Raw genomic sequence first — 18,104 nt, forward strand, 5'->3', positions numbered from 1 at the left:
AATTTGTATACGAAATTATTTGCACATTTCCAAATAGTTCTGACGCAAGTTTTTTTTAATATTATTAAGTGGACCGATAGAGCTGGAGTATGAAATGTAAGTTTGTCTGCATCCTTATAATTATTTTTGAACAGGAAAGTCAAAAGTAAACTGGATTACAAATTGTAGGTTTCCAACTGATCCGATGGACACGCGAAAAAGAATCCTTCTTTCTTTGCATAACATAAAGTTTGCGGGTAGTAACGATCAGTGGAGAGCTACTGATCCTGATGTACTGGAAAAAGTTGCACGAACTCTACAAGTTGTGAGTTGCAACTTGAGTATCGATGATATAAAAGAACATGTTACTGCATTGGAAAATGATGTCAAACTCCATTTGGTAAGCATTGCAATCCATATCATAATCCGAAACTTAGCTTAATCTTAATACCCTTGTGTGTAATCCACAAGTTTTTTTTTTGGTTTATGCAGGCGGGTGAGCACTATATTTCAGAGCATTGGCTCACATATGCAGCAGTGTTTGACTACGTTACGCCTGACTATGTCGTCGAGACCCCGCCGCCAACTCTTGTAGACAATGATAATGTAGCCAATGAGCCTAATCCCAGAAAGAAGATGAAGATGAAGATGACATGCAACGCAGAGTCCACCAGCAGTGGCAAGTCAGATTCAAGCTTTGGTGAACGTTTTTCAAACCTGATGGAAGAAAAAGAATTTGCCGCACAACTCTTCATGGGTCGACTGAGTATGGAAAATTGTTGTGACAAAGCTATGAGGTGTGGTTTCAAAGGCAAAGAACTTCGTTCTGTTATAAATTTATGCAGGTTAAATTGGGAGCAGCGTCAGATATTCTTGAAACTTGAAGATTCTGAAGCAAGGGACTATGCCTTAGAAGCTATTTACGGGTTTGTCCCGCCGCCACCGCCTCCGCTGCCGCCGCCGACCCAGTGAGTTGTATGAACGTTTCCAAACTTGTATGGACTGTATATGTTCATTTATGCTGGCTCGGGACATTTGAACTTGTATGAACTTTGTATGAATTTGTATGGACTTGTATGAGTATTGTCATGTATGAAATGTGTGTAATGTGTATTGTCATATATATATATATAAACTGCATGTGATGTCCGTTGTGATATATATACATATATATATATATATATGTATGTATATATATATTATTGGACTGGATACGAGAAAAAAATAGTCATAACTTTGTCACGTGAGCATCCAATTGGCAAGCAAGTTGCACAACACAACATCACACTCTCTATCCAGGCAATGAATAAAGTTTGTCCGTGTCACTGGTGAATTTCACACTCATCTGTTACTAGGAGCGATAGAAGCGTGGGCGTTGTTAATCGGGAAATATTGTGATAATAAAGCCATAAATGGAGCAGCCCTTTACCCAAAAGCTCTCACGCACAGGAAGCATCTAGCTAACACGACGTCGATGGAAAAACATGAGCATCTTGGTCGCTGCGGCAGTTCCTGCTGCCCGCGTGCGCGGGGTGCCTGGACGTCCATGGCTACTGAGGCTAAGAAATTTGGACTCCTCATTTGCTGATCAGCCAAAGCGATCACAATGGCTTAAAAAGTGATAACAATCGCTTAAATCTTGCTTGGATCTTGCTCCCTCGGCAAAGCTGGTGAATCTCTTGGGAAAGAACTTGAATCTTGCTTGGATCTTGCTCAAACCCAACCCTAGACTAAGGATTTGGAGTGGGGAAGCTAGGGTTTCACTTTGGGGATTTTTGGAGTGCTTAGAAGGTGCTTGAGGCTAAGCTTATGCAGTTTGGCAGGGTGGATTTCCCGTTGGGGTCGAAGGGATATATACAGAGCCTCACTAAAAACTAGTTTTTAAGTGTCCTGGCGGACTGTCCGCCAGGACTGGCGGACAGTCCGCCAGGACCACTCGGGTTTGCATTTTTCTGTTCAAGGCATGGGTTCCGGATTGGGTTTATTTGTGTTCTACCACACACTTTCCACATCCCCTTTGATAGTACGGTATACCTAGACTAAAGAAAATATAAAACAAAGAATTATCTTCGCTTGAACCACATTTCTTGAACTGGTACCGTTCTCCAATTTTAACGAATCGTCGGGTTTGCATTTTTCTGTTCAAGGCATGGGTTGGCTTCATTTCGTAATGAGCAAACCAAATAAAGTCAAAGCATCATGATGAGATAAAACCAAGATAATGTAATATCACATGATTTCACAAACATAGAAAAGCAATAAGATCACAACCATGCAAACATCATCCATAAAAAGAAATTAGAAATTACAAGCCAACTTAGTTCAAATAGGATACAAGCCAAGTCTCACATAGATCCAAAGTCGCACAACGACTCTAAAGGATGGAAAGATAAGAATGCTAGGAATGCTAGGATACAATCTTCTCCCCCTTTGGCATCAAACACCAAAAAGAGAAAAGACAAATGGAAGCCCGGAGCAGTAATCACTCATCATCCTCATCATCATCATCATCATCATCAGCACCTACATCATAATGCTCCCACGCAGCTGGAAAGTCCCTAGGAGGAGAAGGCGGAAACGAGGGCCAATCCGTCTCCTCAATGCCAAGGTGGCGCTCAATCCTGTTGATACTCTGCTGATTTGCCTGAGCGTGAGCACGAACTACATCGTTGGTGTTGCGGCATACTTTGAAGAGAGCTTTCAAGCCAGAAATAAAGGCATTGCCTTTCCTGCGAGGACGAGTCCTAGAAGAGGAAGGCATCGCCGAGGTGGAGGGCATATCCATAGTGGGCTGGGGTGGAGAGTGAGCTGATGGGGGAGACTCGCCCTCTGGTGGAAACTCTTGCTCCTTGGGAGGCTGTGGGCAGTATGGGGCATGGACCGCATCATATCCAAACTCCATTCCAGTCACGGCATTAATCATCCTTTGAATGTATGGAGCATAGATAACTGGATTACTGCCATGATGGAGCATGTACCTCAACTCCGTCCAGAAAAAGTGAAAGACACTAAAGGGCGGGTGATCAAAGTCCATAGCTAGAAGAAGGTTCTTGACCGTACCATGAATCTTGGTGCGATCACCCCTCTTGGGAGTCAAGGTCTCCCGGAATAGCCTGTTCATGATCTCCATATATGGACGTAGTCCATGAGTCGTCGCTATATCCGGATCCTCATCCCGATAGAGAGTCATAAGAGCTTCATCCGTTGGATTGATGTCATCGTGAATTTCCATCTCATCTAGAGTGTCATCAAGCTTAAGGATAGTAGCAAATTGCTTGTATGAAACCCAGAAGGCGCGCCCTTGAAGATTGAAGTGAATAAAGGAATTCTTGCCCTCACCTTCAAACCAAGCAGTGGAGCAAAATTGAGCAACCAACTCATTGTTCCAATCTTGATTGAGGGCCAAGAATTCATAGAGGTGTTTCCTCTCACATTCACGTATGACCAAGTCAAAGGTTGGATTATTTTTCTCACTCATTTCATCCCAATTGATGTACTTGGAGACGGTGATAGCATTCTTCTTCTCAATAAAGACGGATATGTACCAATCAGCTTGAAATTTGCTCCAAAACCTCCTATCCGTGATGTACTTCTCATAATCATAAGGATTTTCCTTTCTTTCCTTAAATGCAGCACCTCTTTGCTTTGTGGTGTAATCCACTCGCTTCACTCCAGGGTCACCGAAGTTGATCCTTGTGTACTCCGGTCTGTGCATGATGTACTTCCGGTAGGGTTGGAGTGGAGGGTACTCATCAAAGATAGGAACCTCCTCTTGAGGCACATCACCTTGTGGTTGAGCAGCTCTTTGGTAGCTACGCCTGGGTGCCGCATGGCTAGGACCGCCCATTTGCCCAGCTCGACTCATTGAAATTTTGGGCGTTGGCTTCCTTTTGCGCTTAGGTGGAGGAACGACTTCAATTTCATCGGAATCGGAGTTGGAGACGGGATCATGCAAGAACTTGGTCCTCCTCTCATGCACCATCTGTACATGTATAGGAAGTATACAGCTTGATTAGAAGTAATGAAAGAACGGGTGGATACAAACAAAGGATTATGCAGTAAAAATAAAGACTGAGAGGTCCTGGCGGACAGTCCGCCAGTACTGGCGGACTGTCCGCCAGGACCTCTCGGTTTTGAATGTTCCCGCGAAAACATGTGATGTCAAGAATTAATCCAATGGGGCTCAAACTTTGTAGGCACATTGTAGATGATAATGGAAGCCTAGACTTAAATTTTGAACAACAATGAGTGGATAGATTGGGAGATCGACTTGAATAAAGGTTTAGGTTATGAAATGAACATGAACATGTGAACTAAAGATTTAGCCATCCATTCTTCAAGATTTTCAAGGAATAGCATCCTCTACCTAGCAGGAAACAATAGCTAAAAGCATTTCTCAAGATATGCATCGAGTAGAGAGATCGATGGAGGATTGCATATACCTTGTTCTTGCCCTAGGATGAATGGAAGTGCTTCCAAAGGATTGGAAACGAGGGGAGAAGGTTCTTGCAGCCTGTGGAGGGGCTCCTTCGCCGTGGACCTTGCGGAGGAACCGAATCCTTGGCTCCACGGACAATGGGGGGCAATGGGGGGTGTTGTCCGTGGGGAAGGAAGAGAGAGTGAGAGGGGCTAGTTGTGTTATGTGGATGAAGAGAGATAGAGGAGCTTCATCCAAGAGGTGTAGAGGGTTTTGGACAGCCTCCCACGGACATAACACGATGGGCCCACGAAGAGATAGTTGGATGGAAGAAAAATGATAAGTTCTGCTGCCTGACCCCGAGAGGTCCTGGCGGACTGTCCGCCAGTACTGGCGGACAGTCCGCCAGGACCTCTCAGCCAATCAAAAAAATATTTTATTTGCCGAGTGTCGGTCAGCTGACACTCGGCAAACACACCCTTTGCCGAGTGTTAAAAATGTAGCACTCGGCAAAGATAACGTCGTTTAGGGTTTAGGGTTTAGGGTATCTGTTTGCCGAGTGTATCTGTTTGCCGAGGGTTAGGCTCTCGGCAAATATTATGTTTGCCGAGTGGTATTTTTTGCCGAGAGCGACACTCGGCAAATAATATGTTTGCCGAGTGCCCGAAATCTAGCTCTCGGCAAACCTTTCCACCATCGGCATGTCACCATGCATGAGCATGACTGACCTTTAATTTGGCTCATTATTACTAGCATCGTGTAAATTACCAACTGGGGTCCATTTTCAGGGGTGCTTGTTTCCCCCCTTTATGACCTGATGATCGCTGCTTGATGAGCATCTGGCTCTTGATTAGTCTGAACTAATCTCCGGCTTGTATTGTCGTGCAGTGTGGTAGTACACCACACGGCAAGGTTATTAACTAATTAAGACTGGCCGGGGTCAAGTTAAACAAAACAAGCTGTACTGACCAATAAGCAAATTAAAGGAGCATCTGGACCGCCAACTGCAGTCTCTGTCTGGTACTGGAGACGCGCGCGCAGCACTTGCGTTGCCGGATTTGGGAGCCATCGTCTATCGCTGCGTAGTTACGTGGATAGTCGTGATGCTGCTGCGTGCGGCGTGCCCACTGCCCAGCCCTGTCTGCACGTCGCTCTCCTCCCTTTCTGCACTCGGGACAGAGCAGGCACCCACGCGCCCGTCCCTGTCTTCCCTTCTCGCTCCGACGCCTGCCTTCGCCGGCGCGGCGACGCCTGGTGGATCCATCGGTAAGGTTAACTACCGGACCCTCCGATTCCCAATTGCTCAATCGGGTCGTCGTCGTTAATCCTAGTGCAGTCGCTGCTAGCTATCCGATTACTTGTTTTATGGGTGTTTAAGGTAGTATCTCTTATCTCTACTACTAAAAATACTAATTAGGGGATAATTTTTTGGTGCAACCAGGAATGGTCATTCTGCCGCTCGATTTCCTGCAGCCTTTCGATCGATGCTTAGAGCGCAGCAACTGCACTCCGCAACAATCGAAACTCTCGATCCCCTCCTCCCACCATCCCGCACTCGCCATCCCCGGCCCAATCTGCGGTTATTCACGCCAACACACAAACCCGTCGACATCACTGCCGGCGAGCGACTGCGAGCGGAGGCGAGGCGTCCAATCAGGCGTGGAATCGTGCGAGGAGAGGAGCCCCTCCAGATCGGGCGACGTCCCGCGGCCCTATGTGCCTTAACAGACCGCTGCCTCCTCCTTCCGGCTTCAGATCTGGCTGATTCCGATGCTCCCCACCACGGGTAAGCGGTAAAACGGAACCCCCTCGATCTCTTCTCTCTATTCCCCCACTCCTCGAGCCCTCCCATGCCCTACATTGCCAGCAATTTGGCTGGACAGGCCTAAGAAGCCTGAGTTATTGCACATTAGCCCCTGCCCCTGGAGAAATCTGTAATTGTCATGATTTTCATTGTGTCTTGGCAGACTTACCGAAAACCCCTTATATCTATTAGATCTTTTCAAAACTGAGCCCAGCCATGATCGTGTTGCTGTTAGTTCTTGTATAGTTCCTACTTGCGCGTCGTTCGTAGTCCAAGCGGTTTGAGAAGTTTGCATGCGCTTTGCTTTGCTTCAGTTTATTTATTCAAACCATAGGCTGATATATTATGGAGGAATCGGCATTCCTCCTGGACTTGTAAGTATCTTTCCCTGTTGTGCATCAAGACTCTTAATCATGAGCTTATATGTACAGTAAAAACAATGTATGATTATTCAATACATACAGGAAAATAATGCATGATTCATGTTTAGCTCTCTTTGGCCCCCTTGCTCTGACTTTGGGAGATGCGTATGTACTGCAGATTTGTCGGGAGTTTCCTTTTCTGGTTCTGATAACCAAACTTCTTGCACTTTAGGTGTGACATTGTTTGGTCATCGACTTCATGGTGAAGAAATCGATGGTGATCGGCAATGTGATGCCGCTGGGCATGCTGAATGTACAACATGTCCAAGGTGAAGAAGCAAAGCGCTGGGCGCCAGGGACGAAGGATGAAAAGCCAGAGAAGCTAATCAAGTCTCGGAAAGAAATTTTACAACCAGAAGTGTTAGCTCAGACATGCATCAGTTGTTATGGAAGAAGCCATCAGTATGAGTTCAGCTTTTATATTTTTAGTTAATGTCATTTAGGAATCATGCATTCGATCCTTAATCATTTCATTTGTTAAGTTCAGTTTCCAACAAATTTTGCATTTAGTGCAGTTTAGAAAGTTGGCAATCTTGTTCTGAATCTTCTTCTTTTTTTGCAACTGGTGCCAACTGTAAATATGCAAAATGTCTCCAGTCAAACGAACAATTTCACCTGAACTGACAGTTTAAAAGTATCCTAAGTGTAAGGACTTTGTGCACTTGGAGACCATGTTTAATTTGCATGTGGAGGGTGACTGCATGATGGATGGTCAGGTTTGTCCTATCTTAATGCCTTCGACATGGTCCTAGCCTTATGGTCTGGCTTTAGAATCTTTGTTGTTTACATATGTGAGAGAACTTGGGTTCTTGGTTCATCTTCTATTCACCACAAGATCATCTCGACTGTTTCAATTTTGATTGTCATTTTTCATCACATCCTCTTCTTTTTTTTTTTGCTTAACCACATGACATAGAATTTTAATGGTTGAGTGATGGATGCAATATTTGTGGTGCTGCAGCTTGGACAGAGGTGCAGATCATGCAAATGCATGTGGCCACAATTCACTTTAGGCAGCCACTCTCATACATCTTGTAGTTGCATGTAAGCAACAAGAATTCAGTTTTTTTGCTTAATTCCTTGTTTCCTCATGCAGCCTTCAACGGCTCGTGGCTCACCTGCCTGACTCGACGGCTCCCGCCGAAGACTCACGCGGATCAGCGAGGTAAGGTATGTGCAGCACACGAATGGTGCGATCAGCAAGGGATAGAGATAGATGGATGGGCAAAAGGCGTCAGGTATTCGATCTCTGTTGTCTACCTTGTCAAATACTGAAATAGCACTCCATCGCTGCCGCCATCTGCTCTATGCATGCTCACCACATGCTTACTTAAATCCCGGCAGGGATCTCTCTCCACGCTTTCATGGTAGTGTTTGCTGTTTCCATTACTAGGATTAACAAGAGTGGCTACAATATTTTGATGGAGCAGGTGCAATATTTTAGCGTCAAAGCAGCACTCGTAGATTGAGATGCAGATTCAACATAGAACCTAGCATCGTACTGTATGTTCTAGATTTGAAATAAAGGTCATTCACCTAAATTGTTTACCTTAAAGATGGTTTCAAGAACTAATGAAAAATTTTGAATATATGCTGTAAAACAATATAGATCCATTTTATTTGGATATGCATTCTTTCTGCATTTGAAGTAAAAAAATTCTTCCCATGAAGCTATATTTGAGTTTCAAAAAACCAAGTACAAATCATCTAAGTTCCTGCATAGAGCACATGGTTAATATTAGGTTCAAATGCACGCCATTGACACGGGACGCATTGGCGACCACGTGGACACGGCTTCGTGAGTTCAGCACGTCTTGCAAATAGACGTACGCGGCTGCCCAGCTCGCACGTCCTTGGGCAGGGAGACGGAGGTAGCTGGATGGCGGCTCCTGCAATCAAAAAGAGCTAGGCAGCAAAAACCAACCAGCATTAGATGATAAGATGCATGCGAATTTGTGAAGAAGTTAGCAATTTATTTTTTCTTTAGCAAATGTGTACTGTTCGAAACTATTTGTTTCTCTTGTGAAGGTGCCTATATTAGTATAATGGTCCAGTCCTTTATGCAAGAGGGTCCGGAGATAAAATACTTGTTCTTGTTGTGCTGGCGTTGAGGCTGCTGAAGGAAGTTTTGGCTAGCTATGCTTATTTTTACTTTTCATAGTTTTAGCTGATGCCTCTTATGACTTGAGAGTATGAACTGATGCCTCTTATGACTTGAGAGTATGAACATATGAAGCTGAAGGTGGTGGTGGGGAAAACAGCTCCTTTGTGGTTACTGTGGAGGGACTATTTCACTAATATCGTGACATATAGTGCAGCTTGCCACCGGACCCACGTATTGAATACGAGTCGCTTTGCACTGCGGAGAAGATTCATCCAGCGACGGCGGCGAATGGGAAAGGTGAGAGAAAAATGATAAAGTTGGGTCGTTTATACTTGGTTGAGTAGGTTTTTTATATGCAATGATTTGTACTATGTTTAAAAACATACACCTATAGAGTTAAAAAAATTATATACTTCTTATGCTCTGTTTATTATTGTGAAACTATTTTTATCACCCGTAGCAACGTACGGTCACACGTCTGATGCTTCTGAAAAAATCAATTGGAAGATAAATTTTTGGTGCGACCTTTACCCCCCACGTCGTTATTCTGCCACGCACGATCTGGAGACGTCCAATCATCTCTCCAGCGGTAAACCGCAAAAATCGCAACCCCCCCCCCCTGTGTCGTAGCCCCCCTCCCCTACGCCCATCGTCATTCTGCCGCGCGCGCGAAACAGCCGTCCGTTCGAAGGGTACGCGGCACCAGCGGTAGCCCGCAACACACGGACACCCCCACGCGCACTCGCAATCCCCGGCCACATCACCGCCGCCGACCCGACTCGCCCGATGGTTTCCCTGCGCCACCGCGGTCGTGCCGTCCTCGACGCTCCGTCCCGGCCTCCGAGCGCTACAACTCCCTCCCCACTCCCACTTCTCCAAGAGCCGAGATGCCTTCCCCGCCTCGCCTCGCATCGGCCGGTCTCCCATCGCCGCCGCCCCAGGCGCCATCTAGCTTAGGTACGCGCGACCTTCCGATGGCAAGATCCGGTCAGCTTCAGCGGGCCGCTGGGTCTCTTTCTCTCTCTCCCCTCCCCGCTCGTCGTATCAGGCTCAGCTCCTCGTGCTCTCGTGGTGATGGTTGGTTGCGTTCTTGCAGGGGTCCGCTATACCCGGAGCTCTGGCGCGCCTGCGCCGGCCTGCTCGCCACATCGAGCAGGTACTCGCTTTTGCTTCAACCCCTTCCTCTGCTCGCGCTGGTGCTGGTTAGCTCTGTTCCAGGTGTTTTGCTTGTGTGTATAAGCTGTCAGATGAAGCATTCATACAATCATACATTGGGTCCGAGCGGCGGCGCTTGTGGAGCCTACCAGCCTGGTGATGGTCGACTCGACGACCGCCGTCCGCTTCGACCAGCTCCCGCAGCACCTCCGACAGCTACTTTTGCCTCCCCATAGGAGATCTCCTAATCAGGCCTTTTCTTTCTCCCAATTTTCAAACCCTAGCTCGAATCCATTAAATCCTGGATAATGGGAGCAACTCGATTGCACAACCATCTTCTATACATCCATGGGGTTCCATTTTGATGGTCACTACTCCCCTTCTGCTATCCTGTGATTTATTGTGTTGATGGTGTTGCACAACCATCTTCTATACATGCTTTTCTGTGTGTATGTTGGTGGGAAATGCATCATCTTGGATGAGATTATCAATTTGTGCATCCCTTTCAGAACCAAATTGGGATAATTAATAAACATTGCCAAAATAAAAGGAAACTATTTTTATACTTTATACTAGATAATGGGATGTGTTAGGACTCTGTAGATTTTAATTTGTTAGTGCAGTTCCTTTCTTGAGAATTGCTTCTCTTAGCCCTGTGCCCCTGTGTATGGTTTAAATTTAAGCCTGATTTAGTTCAGCAAACTATTACTATCAGATGGACAGCAGTACATAATCTTTTTCCTCTCTAAATTTGCAAACTGACTTGTCATGTTCTTTGTTACAATCAATTAACCTATGTCAACTAAGGCAGCATTATTTCCATGAAATGGAACGGAAAGGAGTGAAGCAGCACATGATTCCCTCGTACATTTTCTGCACATGAAGTGATACAAGACTACTTTTGGTTACTAGCAACTTAAGATTGAAACCAAACCTTTTGGTTCCCAGTTTTGGAAGGGAGAAATATATTGTACTTGATGGATCAACGAATGATCGCTATAATTGTTTATTTCCAGGGCTACCAGATTCTACCTACAACATATTGTGTTTCCTTTGCACCGCATATTGTGTTTGCTCCATTCAGTTAAACCAGTTCAGTGCTACATGCATGTTAAAGCATTAAGAAACAGCTACTTTCTTACACCTCTATTGATAATTAATGTTTGAGCCTCATTCTGATGGTGCTTTTGCTAATCAGCTTGGCTAATCAGTTAAAGAAAAATGCAATGAAGGCTAAGATCCCCATTTACGTGAAGTGTTGTAACTCTCAACTTCAGTTATTTATTAATTGTGTTCTAATATCTGTTCTAACAGTTGTGTTGCAGCTATATAGGCCTCATCCAGTGAAAACTATTGTTGAGGGTTTGAAGAGGTACTGGAAAGAAATTTGTGATCTGATCTTTGAGGATACAAGTAGTGGAACGCACAGACAAGAAGCAGCACTCTTTGAAGAAATATGGCAAGCTTCTGAAGCAACAGTATGTACAATTGAAATTTGCAAATAAGTTTTGACTTTCAGCAATACCCTGAAGAAACCTAGCTAAAATTAACCACAAATCTTATGAACAATAGTATTAGCTAGGCTGCATTTGATCAGGCTTAAGCATAGTATTTCTGTTGGTGTTGATTATTAGAAAAATGGATGGTCACTCTAGTGCAACAGAATCAACAACATGAGTTCTCCTGTCCGCCTAACTTGAGTTGTAGCACACGGGCGACAATGACCTGATGATGGTCTCTGCAGTGCGAACAGCATGCAAGGGTCTCAGGTATCTCCTCTACTTCTGTCTACAATATGGTGGTCACACCTACAGGTGCTTCCAACTCCTCCCTATCCATGGTTCTTTTTTGGAATCTCTTTGTGATCAATATGTTCATGTCCACTTATTGATCTCCTATTTTCCTATTCATCTTCTTTCAGACTTTCAGTTGAGTATTCAATGAATCAATGGAAAAAGTGATTCAATGCTCTTAGTTGAGTATACTATCTGAAGCAGTGGTCAGTGGATACATGGCTGGAGAAATTTCAAGTTCTCTCTTGTGTAAACATATCGACCCTGGTAGGATTTTGTAGATTTTTTATATCATATCAATTTGGCATATATTAGATTCTTATGCGAATTTCATTGGTCGTTGGTCGTGTTGTAATCCATTGTGTTCAGTTCTATTCTCTGAATGGAATCAAATTTTTTTTTATTGTAACGACCGTACCTAAAGCAACTTATAAGCAATGCATGGAGCTAAGCATCTCTGGCTGCAGTCATATTGGGGTTCAGAGAATCTACTTTTGGACATATGGTAAGAATCATGCTTGAGATGTCACGTACTATCTCAATTCCTAAATTCATTGTGCATTTAAATTGATGTTTTCATTATCTCACGAAAGGGGTGGAGCGGCCGCCGGCGAGGTCGTCGACAGCAGGGGTGATGATCGAGGCGGCGGGGTTGGGATTTCGGGTTGCTGGGGCTTCCAATGGCCATCGGTCTTAGAGCAGGAGATCGGCGGCGGCCCGGCGGTGGTGGCGGTGTGGCCGACGGCAGAGGCGAGGCGGCATGGGAGCGCCATCGGCCGGGAGGGGCCGGACAACCGGGCGGTGGGCGGGGGCCAGGTTGTGGAAGCGGCGGCGGTGATGAACGGGCAGTGCGGCGGCGGCGGCGGCGGCGGCGGCGGCGGTGGAGGGTGGTGGCGGAGGCGCCGCCGGAGCGGTGGGAGGTGGGGGAGGGAGGGGGAGAACGAGGCGGTCTTCCACGACAACTCCGCGCAAGGTAGAAATAGATGGCCCCACCTTCCTTATCTACTACTACTTTCCCTAGCCTTCACTGCACCGGCCAGCTACGCGACGTAGGATACTAGGATGCAAGGGTTTAAAAAAACAAATTTTGATTTCTTTTCAGAAACTTTTAAAATTTTTGGGAAGTATTTATAAGATTACTTTACATCATCGTATGCTACAAAGAAATTTCGGACTTCTTTAACAAAAGCAAATAGGGAATTTTCTCCAACTACTGATGCAAGTACTATATCTCTTTATTTTGAGAAGATAATAAGAATGGTTTCTCTAACGATTGGTCCATTGTTTTTGTTTTGTTGATTGGTTTTTGCTCCCATAGTAACTTATCGGAGGCTTCCAAACAGGCCAGCAACGTAGCCGTCGGACCGGCTCCTGCGCGGCTCCGGCCCATCAGGGATGACGGCCCGTTCGAGCTCCACCTTCGGGTCTTGGCCCAATATGTGTGGTGTGGGTCTCGCTCGGCCCGCAGTTGCCGGCCTACGACGGAATGAGATCAAGTCACGCCACAAAGTTGCCATGGTCAAGGCCCAGAATTCGGGCCGGACCCGGTTTCTCCAGTACTACAAAGCGCATGCAGGCCCACCACTGACGTAGCCCAAGGCAACCACGGACGGCCCAGCTCGCTGGCATGCGCCCACACCCTGTATAAAACTCACCCATCCCTCTTCGCTGCGCCTCTCGCCCAAAGCCCTAGCCCTCGCGCCGCCGCCGCCGCCGCCAGCCGTGCTCGAGGTGCCCGCCCCCCGCCAGCGCGCGGCGCGACGCCACCATGAAGGTAAGGGCCCGCGCCTCGCCCTCCGTCCTCCCCTGCGCGCCGTGAATTGATGGATGCCCCAGCGCCGCCGGGATTCGTGGCTGTTTTGTTTGTTTGATCTCTGATTCGTGTGGATTTTTTCCTCCCTTCGCAGTTCAACATCGCCAACCCGACCACCGGGTGCCAGAAGAAGCTCGAGATCGATGACGACCAGAAGCTGTGAGTGCCCCCCCCCCCCCCCCCCCACACACACACACATTCCTCTTGCTTCCTGTATTAGCGCTACTTTCGTGGCCGCCGTGCGCGTTCGTTTCCATTAGTTAGATCCGTGGGAGTGGCCCACTGTCCTTGGCTGTCTCTGATGGCGGCGCGGTGCCAGAACCGTAGTATTCTATTAACATTCGCCTAACTCCTTTGCTAATTAGAACCCGTATGATACCATGTGTAAGCTTTATGATTTTGCATGCCGTTGTCCCCCTTGGACTGGTTATCAAGGAGTTAACGTCAGGAGTGGTAGTTGTGCTATTTGCTCATCTTTGTGTGTCATGGGAAGATTATTTGGGTTGCTAGGGTGATGTGGCAATAGTAGCATTCTTTTCATAGGTGATGAAGGTTTGGAATAGTTTATGGTTTCGGTCCTGTTGGAATTGCAGTATTGGTGCTAGGAAACAGCAAGTGAATCTACTGTATTATATAGGTGTTTGAACTGCTGATCGTTGAAATCGAGCTGAACATTCGGAATACTATTGGTTCGCTTTTTGGAGCAGGTTATTGTTTCTTGCATGTTTACGGTATGCTGTAGCTTAAATTTAAGGGTCTATGTGATGCTGTGCAGTAAATTGGGATGAATTGTTGAATTGCATCCTTATTGTTTGTTTTCCTTGCATCCCTTCTGTAATGATTTGCAGGCTTTGTAACTCTGCAAGTCTTTTGTGTTTTATAGAAAAAATGAGGATTATGGAGGAGATAAAAATGCTGTTTAAATCTGTTGATTGAGTTGTATGGCAATGTTTCTTTAGGGAAATGATTGTTTTGTCTTGCAGAAACAACTAAAAGTACGTTTCCAAGATCAATGTGACAGCAGATCAGTTGAACGCTACCTTTTTATTATTGAAAAAATATGATAACCTTTCTTGTGTGCCCTGTAATTTTACGAGAGTTTGTCATTTTGTGTTGTGAATGTCTTTTTTCATGCTATTTTGTCTGACTGTTCTTCTGTAGTTGTATACGGTACGTACATCAACTGCTTATTCATATGGCTAATGCCTTTGTATCAACTACAGGCGTGTCTTCTTGGACAAAAGAATCTCCCAGGAGGTCCTTGGTGATGCTCTTGGCGAGGTAAAGGCTTGACTGTTTATTTCTTGGTCGTTCAATTCACTAGTAGTGCCTGAATGTATACATATGTAACATTTCTTACTACTGCAGGAATTCAAGGGCTATGTCTTCAAGATCATGGGAGGCTGTGACAAGCAAGGTTTCCCTATGAAGCAAGGAGTGTTGACTTCTGGCCGTGTCCGCCTTCTGCTCCACAGGGGTATGACATTCCTGCTTTTGTTTCCAAGGATGGAGATACTATTATTTTGCCCTGTGCACTGAGTGAGTTTCTTAGCTGAGCATTTGGTATGGGTTATGTAGGCACTCCGTGCTTCCGTGGGTATGGCAGGCGTGATGGTGAGCGCAGGAGGAAGTCGGTCCGTGGTTGCATTGTCAGCCAAGACCTATCTGTTATCAACCTGGTGATTGTAAAGAAGGGTGAGAATGATCTTCCTGGCCTGACCGACACTGAGAAGCCCAGGATGAGGGGACCCAAGAGGGCATCAAAGATCAGGAAGCTCTTCAACCTTTCCAAGGATGATGACGTACGAAAGTATGTCAACACATACCGCAGGACATTCACTACTAAGAACGGTGAGCGATTCTTTGCATAGTCACTTTGCTCCCTTTTACTTGTTTGGTCTATCGTGCGTCTAGATGTCTGTTGGTCTGACAGCTGTATAGTTTTCTCTTGAATCAAGATGTATAATTTATGCGAGTCCTTGCACGCCCTGACTGTCGTAATTAATGTTGAGATGGACTTTGTATTCTGACTACAGTTTGCTGTCGATGTTCTATCATTACAACTTTCATTTTATCTAATGGTTACTTGTGCTGCAGGCAAGAAGGTTAGCAAGGCCCCCAAGATCCAGCGTCTGGTGACCCCTCAGGTGCTCCAGAGGAAGCGTGCCAGGATTGCGGAGAAGAAGAAGAGGATTGCCAAGAAGCAGTCTGAGGCTGCAGAGTACCAGAAGCTGCTGGCCCAGAGGCTCAAGGAGCAGAGGGAGCGCCGAAGCGAGAGCCTGGCCAAGAGGAGGTCCAAGCTCTCTGCCGCTGCCAAGGCCTCCACTGCCACATCCGCCTAAGGAATGTCCAAGATGCTTTGAGTTGTTTTAAGAAGCCCCCCTACCTACCTAAGAACAATGTTGTTATAGCTGAAGAACCCCATGCGCTATGTTTGCTCTGTTCCAAACCTCTACTCTCTAGCTTCATCAGTGCAATTGGACATGATGCTGGCTTGTCAAAAATTTCTGAGTACCTGAGATTTATTACTTTGGCATTGTCTTGGAAACTTTATGCAGGTCATCCCAATATTGTAAGTTAATTGGGTCTGTTGGGCCTCTCTACTCACCAAAATACAACTAACATTTGCCAGTGGTTTTCTGCACACTCGAACCTTACCCCGCCTCCACATTGCTAGTTTTACAATTTGTTTTGTGCTTGGAATATTATGCAAACATGGATTGCTGATTCCATGAGCCTTCAAATATAAACTAGTTGTTCAATCCATAATCCATTTAGCCATTTATCTACCTTTTTCTCCGACAGAGTATCTTTTCTTTTGTTCAGCTTGTGTTTTGTGTTGTTGCATTATAGGACGAAACAAGGCCAGCAAACATAAATCACATTTGCAGATGAAAAGAAAATGCTACAGAAATGAGAGAGGATCAGACTACTTTCTCTGAGTGTTGATTGTGTCTTCTGGTAGAAACTTTGAAAAAACACACGTTGTGCTGGGAAGGCTGACCATATTACAGCACTATGCCATCATAGCCACTGACGGAGGGTAACGAAGTTCAAACGGGGCCATTGCCCACTCACCATTTTGCTAAGCATGTATTGAACTCGTCAATATATTAGAGAGAAATGAAGGATTCTAACTCGTACAACAACTGATTAGTCTTTAATCTATTGGTTACACAGTTCTAATGGCGTTAGCTTTCAGTTTTCCCTTCCAAAGCATAGGACTGCCATTCTTCATTCGTAGGCTCGTAGCAAGAATGAAAGATGCTATGCCAATGCACATTTCCTTCTGTTTCTATTGTTGCACGACAACTCTCATTGTGTAACCATGGAGTGAAGACATGAATTTTTTTTGAAACAATGGCAGGAGCTCTGCCTTTCAATTAAGACGAATGAAATTATGTACAAGAAAAGGATAACCAAGCAAGGTGCCCGCACCGGGCACCCGAAGATTGACCCATCCACGCGATGCAGCAGGGCACACAACAACCCAGAAACCACGAATAAACTCGAATACCGAAACAAAATTGGATTATTTGACTTCCCAATATCAATATACTATCGTTGATTGTGGATATCGTACAATTTCAACCAATAGATTATCGACAACAATTAAACATGAAGTACTGACCGAAGAATAGTCTTACCCTATTCAAGTCTTATCCATATCTGTATCCTAGCTGCTTCGTTTTGCAAAAGCCATTCCAATAAATATCTAAAGTGATAAGTACATATTTTTATTTTTATTCACAGATTAATGAGTAGTGGATAATAACATTTAGACAATTGAAATTGCCATGTAGTGCCATTCAAGTCTATGAACTTTGAAACTACAAAATTGGAGTCCACAAACTAATTTAATTAAATGTGTGAGCATAGTTTAACCTGTTAGGCTTCTTGTGGTAGAACTTGTCCAACGAGTTTGATCTCCGATTCAATATGGCCCCTCGAATTTTTACACAATCATTCTTCTAGTGCAGGCATGTATTGTGACTTTGTCAATAATCTCATGACTTGCCGACGGATGTGCTCCTTAGGTAGGGTGTCGGTGTGTGTGGTCATAGGAGTGATTGTGTGCGTGTGTAGGTGAGTGTATGTATTTGTACTATGTTTTAAAAAATTATCATTTAACTCCAAAGTTTCCAAAATACCCCACTACTGCGATGGAGTTTTCTTCTTGACAAATCAAATGGAAGCAAGAAATAAACAGAAAGATCCTTGAATGAAGCTCTAGCATGAAGCATACCAAAGCAGCAAGACCCGAAAGAAACCCCTATTTCTTTTTTTTAGAAAAAAGTTCTTCAATTCGAACTTGTGCATAATAAAATTGTCACACTGGCAATACCACATCAACAATCATAGCAATATTTTGGACTCTAGACCTAAATGACGCATTGACAAGTTTAATTACCCTAATATTTGTCGTCTGTTTGGAAGAGATCCAGATTCTCTTAGAAATGTTTCAGATCTAGATTATCATTTCAAACGTTTTTCTTCTACTGAAATACAATATCTTGTTAAAATTGTTTGACTGCCAATTGTTTCGGGTTCAGATTCTCCCTGAAATGAACTAGAATCTGTGAGAAACACCTGTTTGGGTGATTCTCGCTCATAGTT

At 45.0% G+C, this 18,104-nt stretch overlaps 2 protein-coding genes and 1 long non-coding RNA gene across 3 annotated transcripts; 2 read left to right on the forward strand and 1 right to left on the reverse strand.

Moving 5' to 3' along the window:
- Positions 1-2,088: 2,088 nt before the first annotated feature.
- On the reverse strand, positions 2,089-4,778 carry LOC112887435. Its single transcript, XM_025953606.1, has 2 exons — positions 4,422-4,778; positions 2,089-3,961 (listed from the first exon to the last, which is right to left on the reverse strand). Exon 2 carries the CDS (start codon positions 3,959-3,961, stop codon positions 2,462-2,464), a length of 1,500 nt encoding a protein of 499 aa, XP_025809391.1. The 5' UTR covers positions 4,422-4,778; the 3' UTR covers positions 2,089-2,461.
- Positions 4,779-9,434: 4,656 nt separating this feature from the next.
- Positions 9,435-12,651, forward strand: LOC112887256. The gene is made up of 6 exons (XR_003227540.1): positions 9,435-9,683; positions 9,823-9,882; positions 11,196-11,359; positions 11,626-11,695; positions 11,803-12,179; positions 12,268-12,651. It is a non-coding gene; the product is annotated as an uncharacterized LOC112887256 (long non-coding RNA).
- A 710-nt stretch (positions 12,652-13,361) lies between these two features.
- On the forward strand, positions 13,362-16,118 carry LOC112887255 (40S ribosomal protein S6-like). The gene is made up of 6 exons (XM_025953385.1): positions 13,362-13,448; positions 13,582-13,646; positions 14,711-14,768; positions 14,856-14,964; positions 15,066-15,338; positions 15,585-16,118. Exons 1-6 carry the CDS (start codon positions 13,443-13,445, stop codon positions 15,827-15,829), a joined length of 756 nt encoding a protein of 251 aa, XP_025809170.1. The 5' UTR covers positions 13,362-13,442; the 3' UTR covers positions 15,830-16,118.
- Positions 16,119-18,104: the final 1,986 nt, after the last annotated feature.

Source organism: Panicum hallii, chromosome 3 (assembly GCF_002211085.1).
Source record: "Panicum hallii strain FIL2 chromosome 3, PHallii_v3.1, whole genome shotgun sequence".
Classification (NCBI taxonomy): domain Eukaryota; kingdom Viridiplantae; phylum Streptophyta; class Magnoliopsida; order Poales; family Poaceae; genus Panicum; species Panicum hallii.

Coding starts and splice junctions, on each gene's coding strand:
- LOC112887435 (XM_025953606.1), bottom strand. CDS start 3,961: ATGGTGCATGAGAGGAGGACCAAGTTCTTGCATGATCCCGTCTCCAAC.
- LOC112887255 (XM_025953385.1), top strand. Junction 13,647..14,710: donor ATCGATGACGACCAGAAGCT/GTGAGTGCCCCC, acceptor TATCAACTACAG/GCGTGTCTTCTTGGACAAAA. Junction 15,339..15,584: donor GACATTCACTACTAAGAACG/GTGAGCGATTCT, acceptor CTTGTGCTGCAG/GCAAGAAGGTTAGCAAGGCC.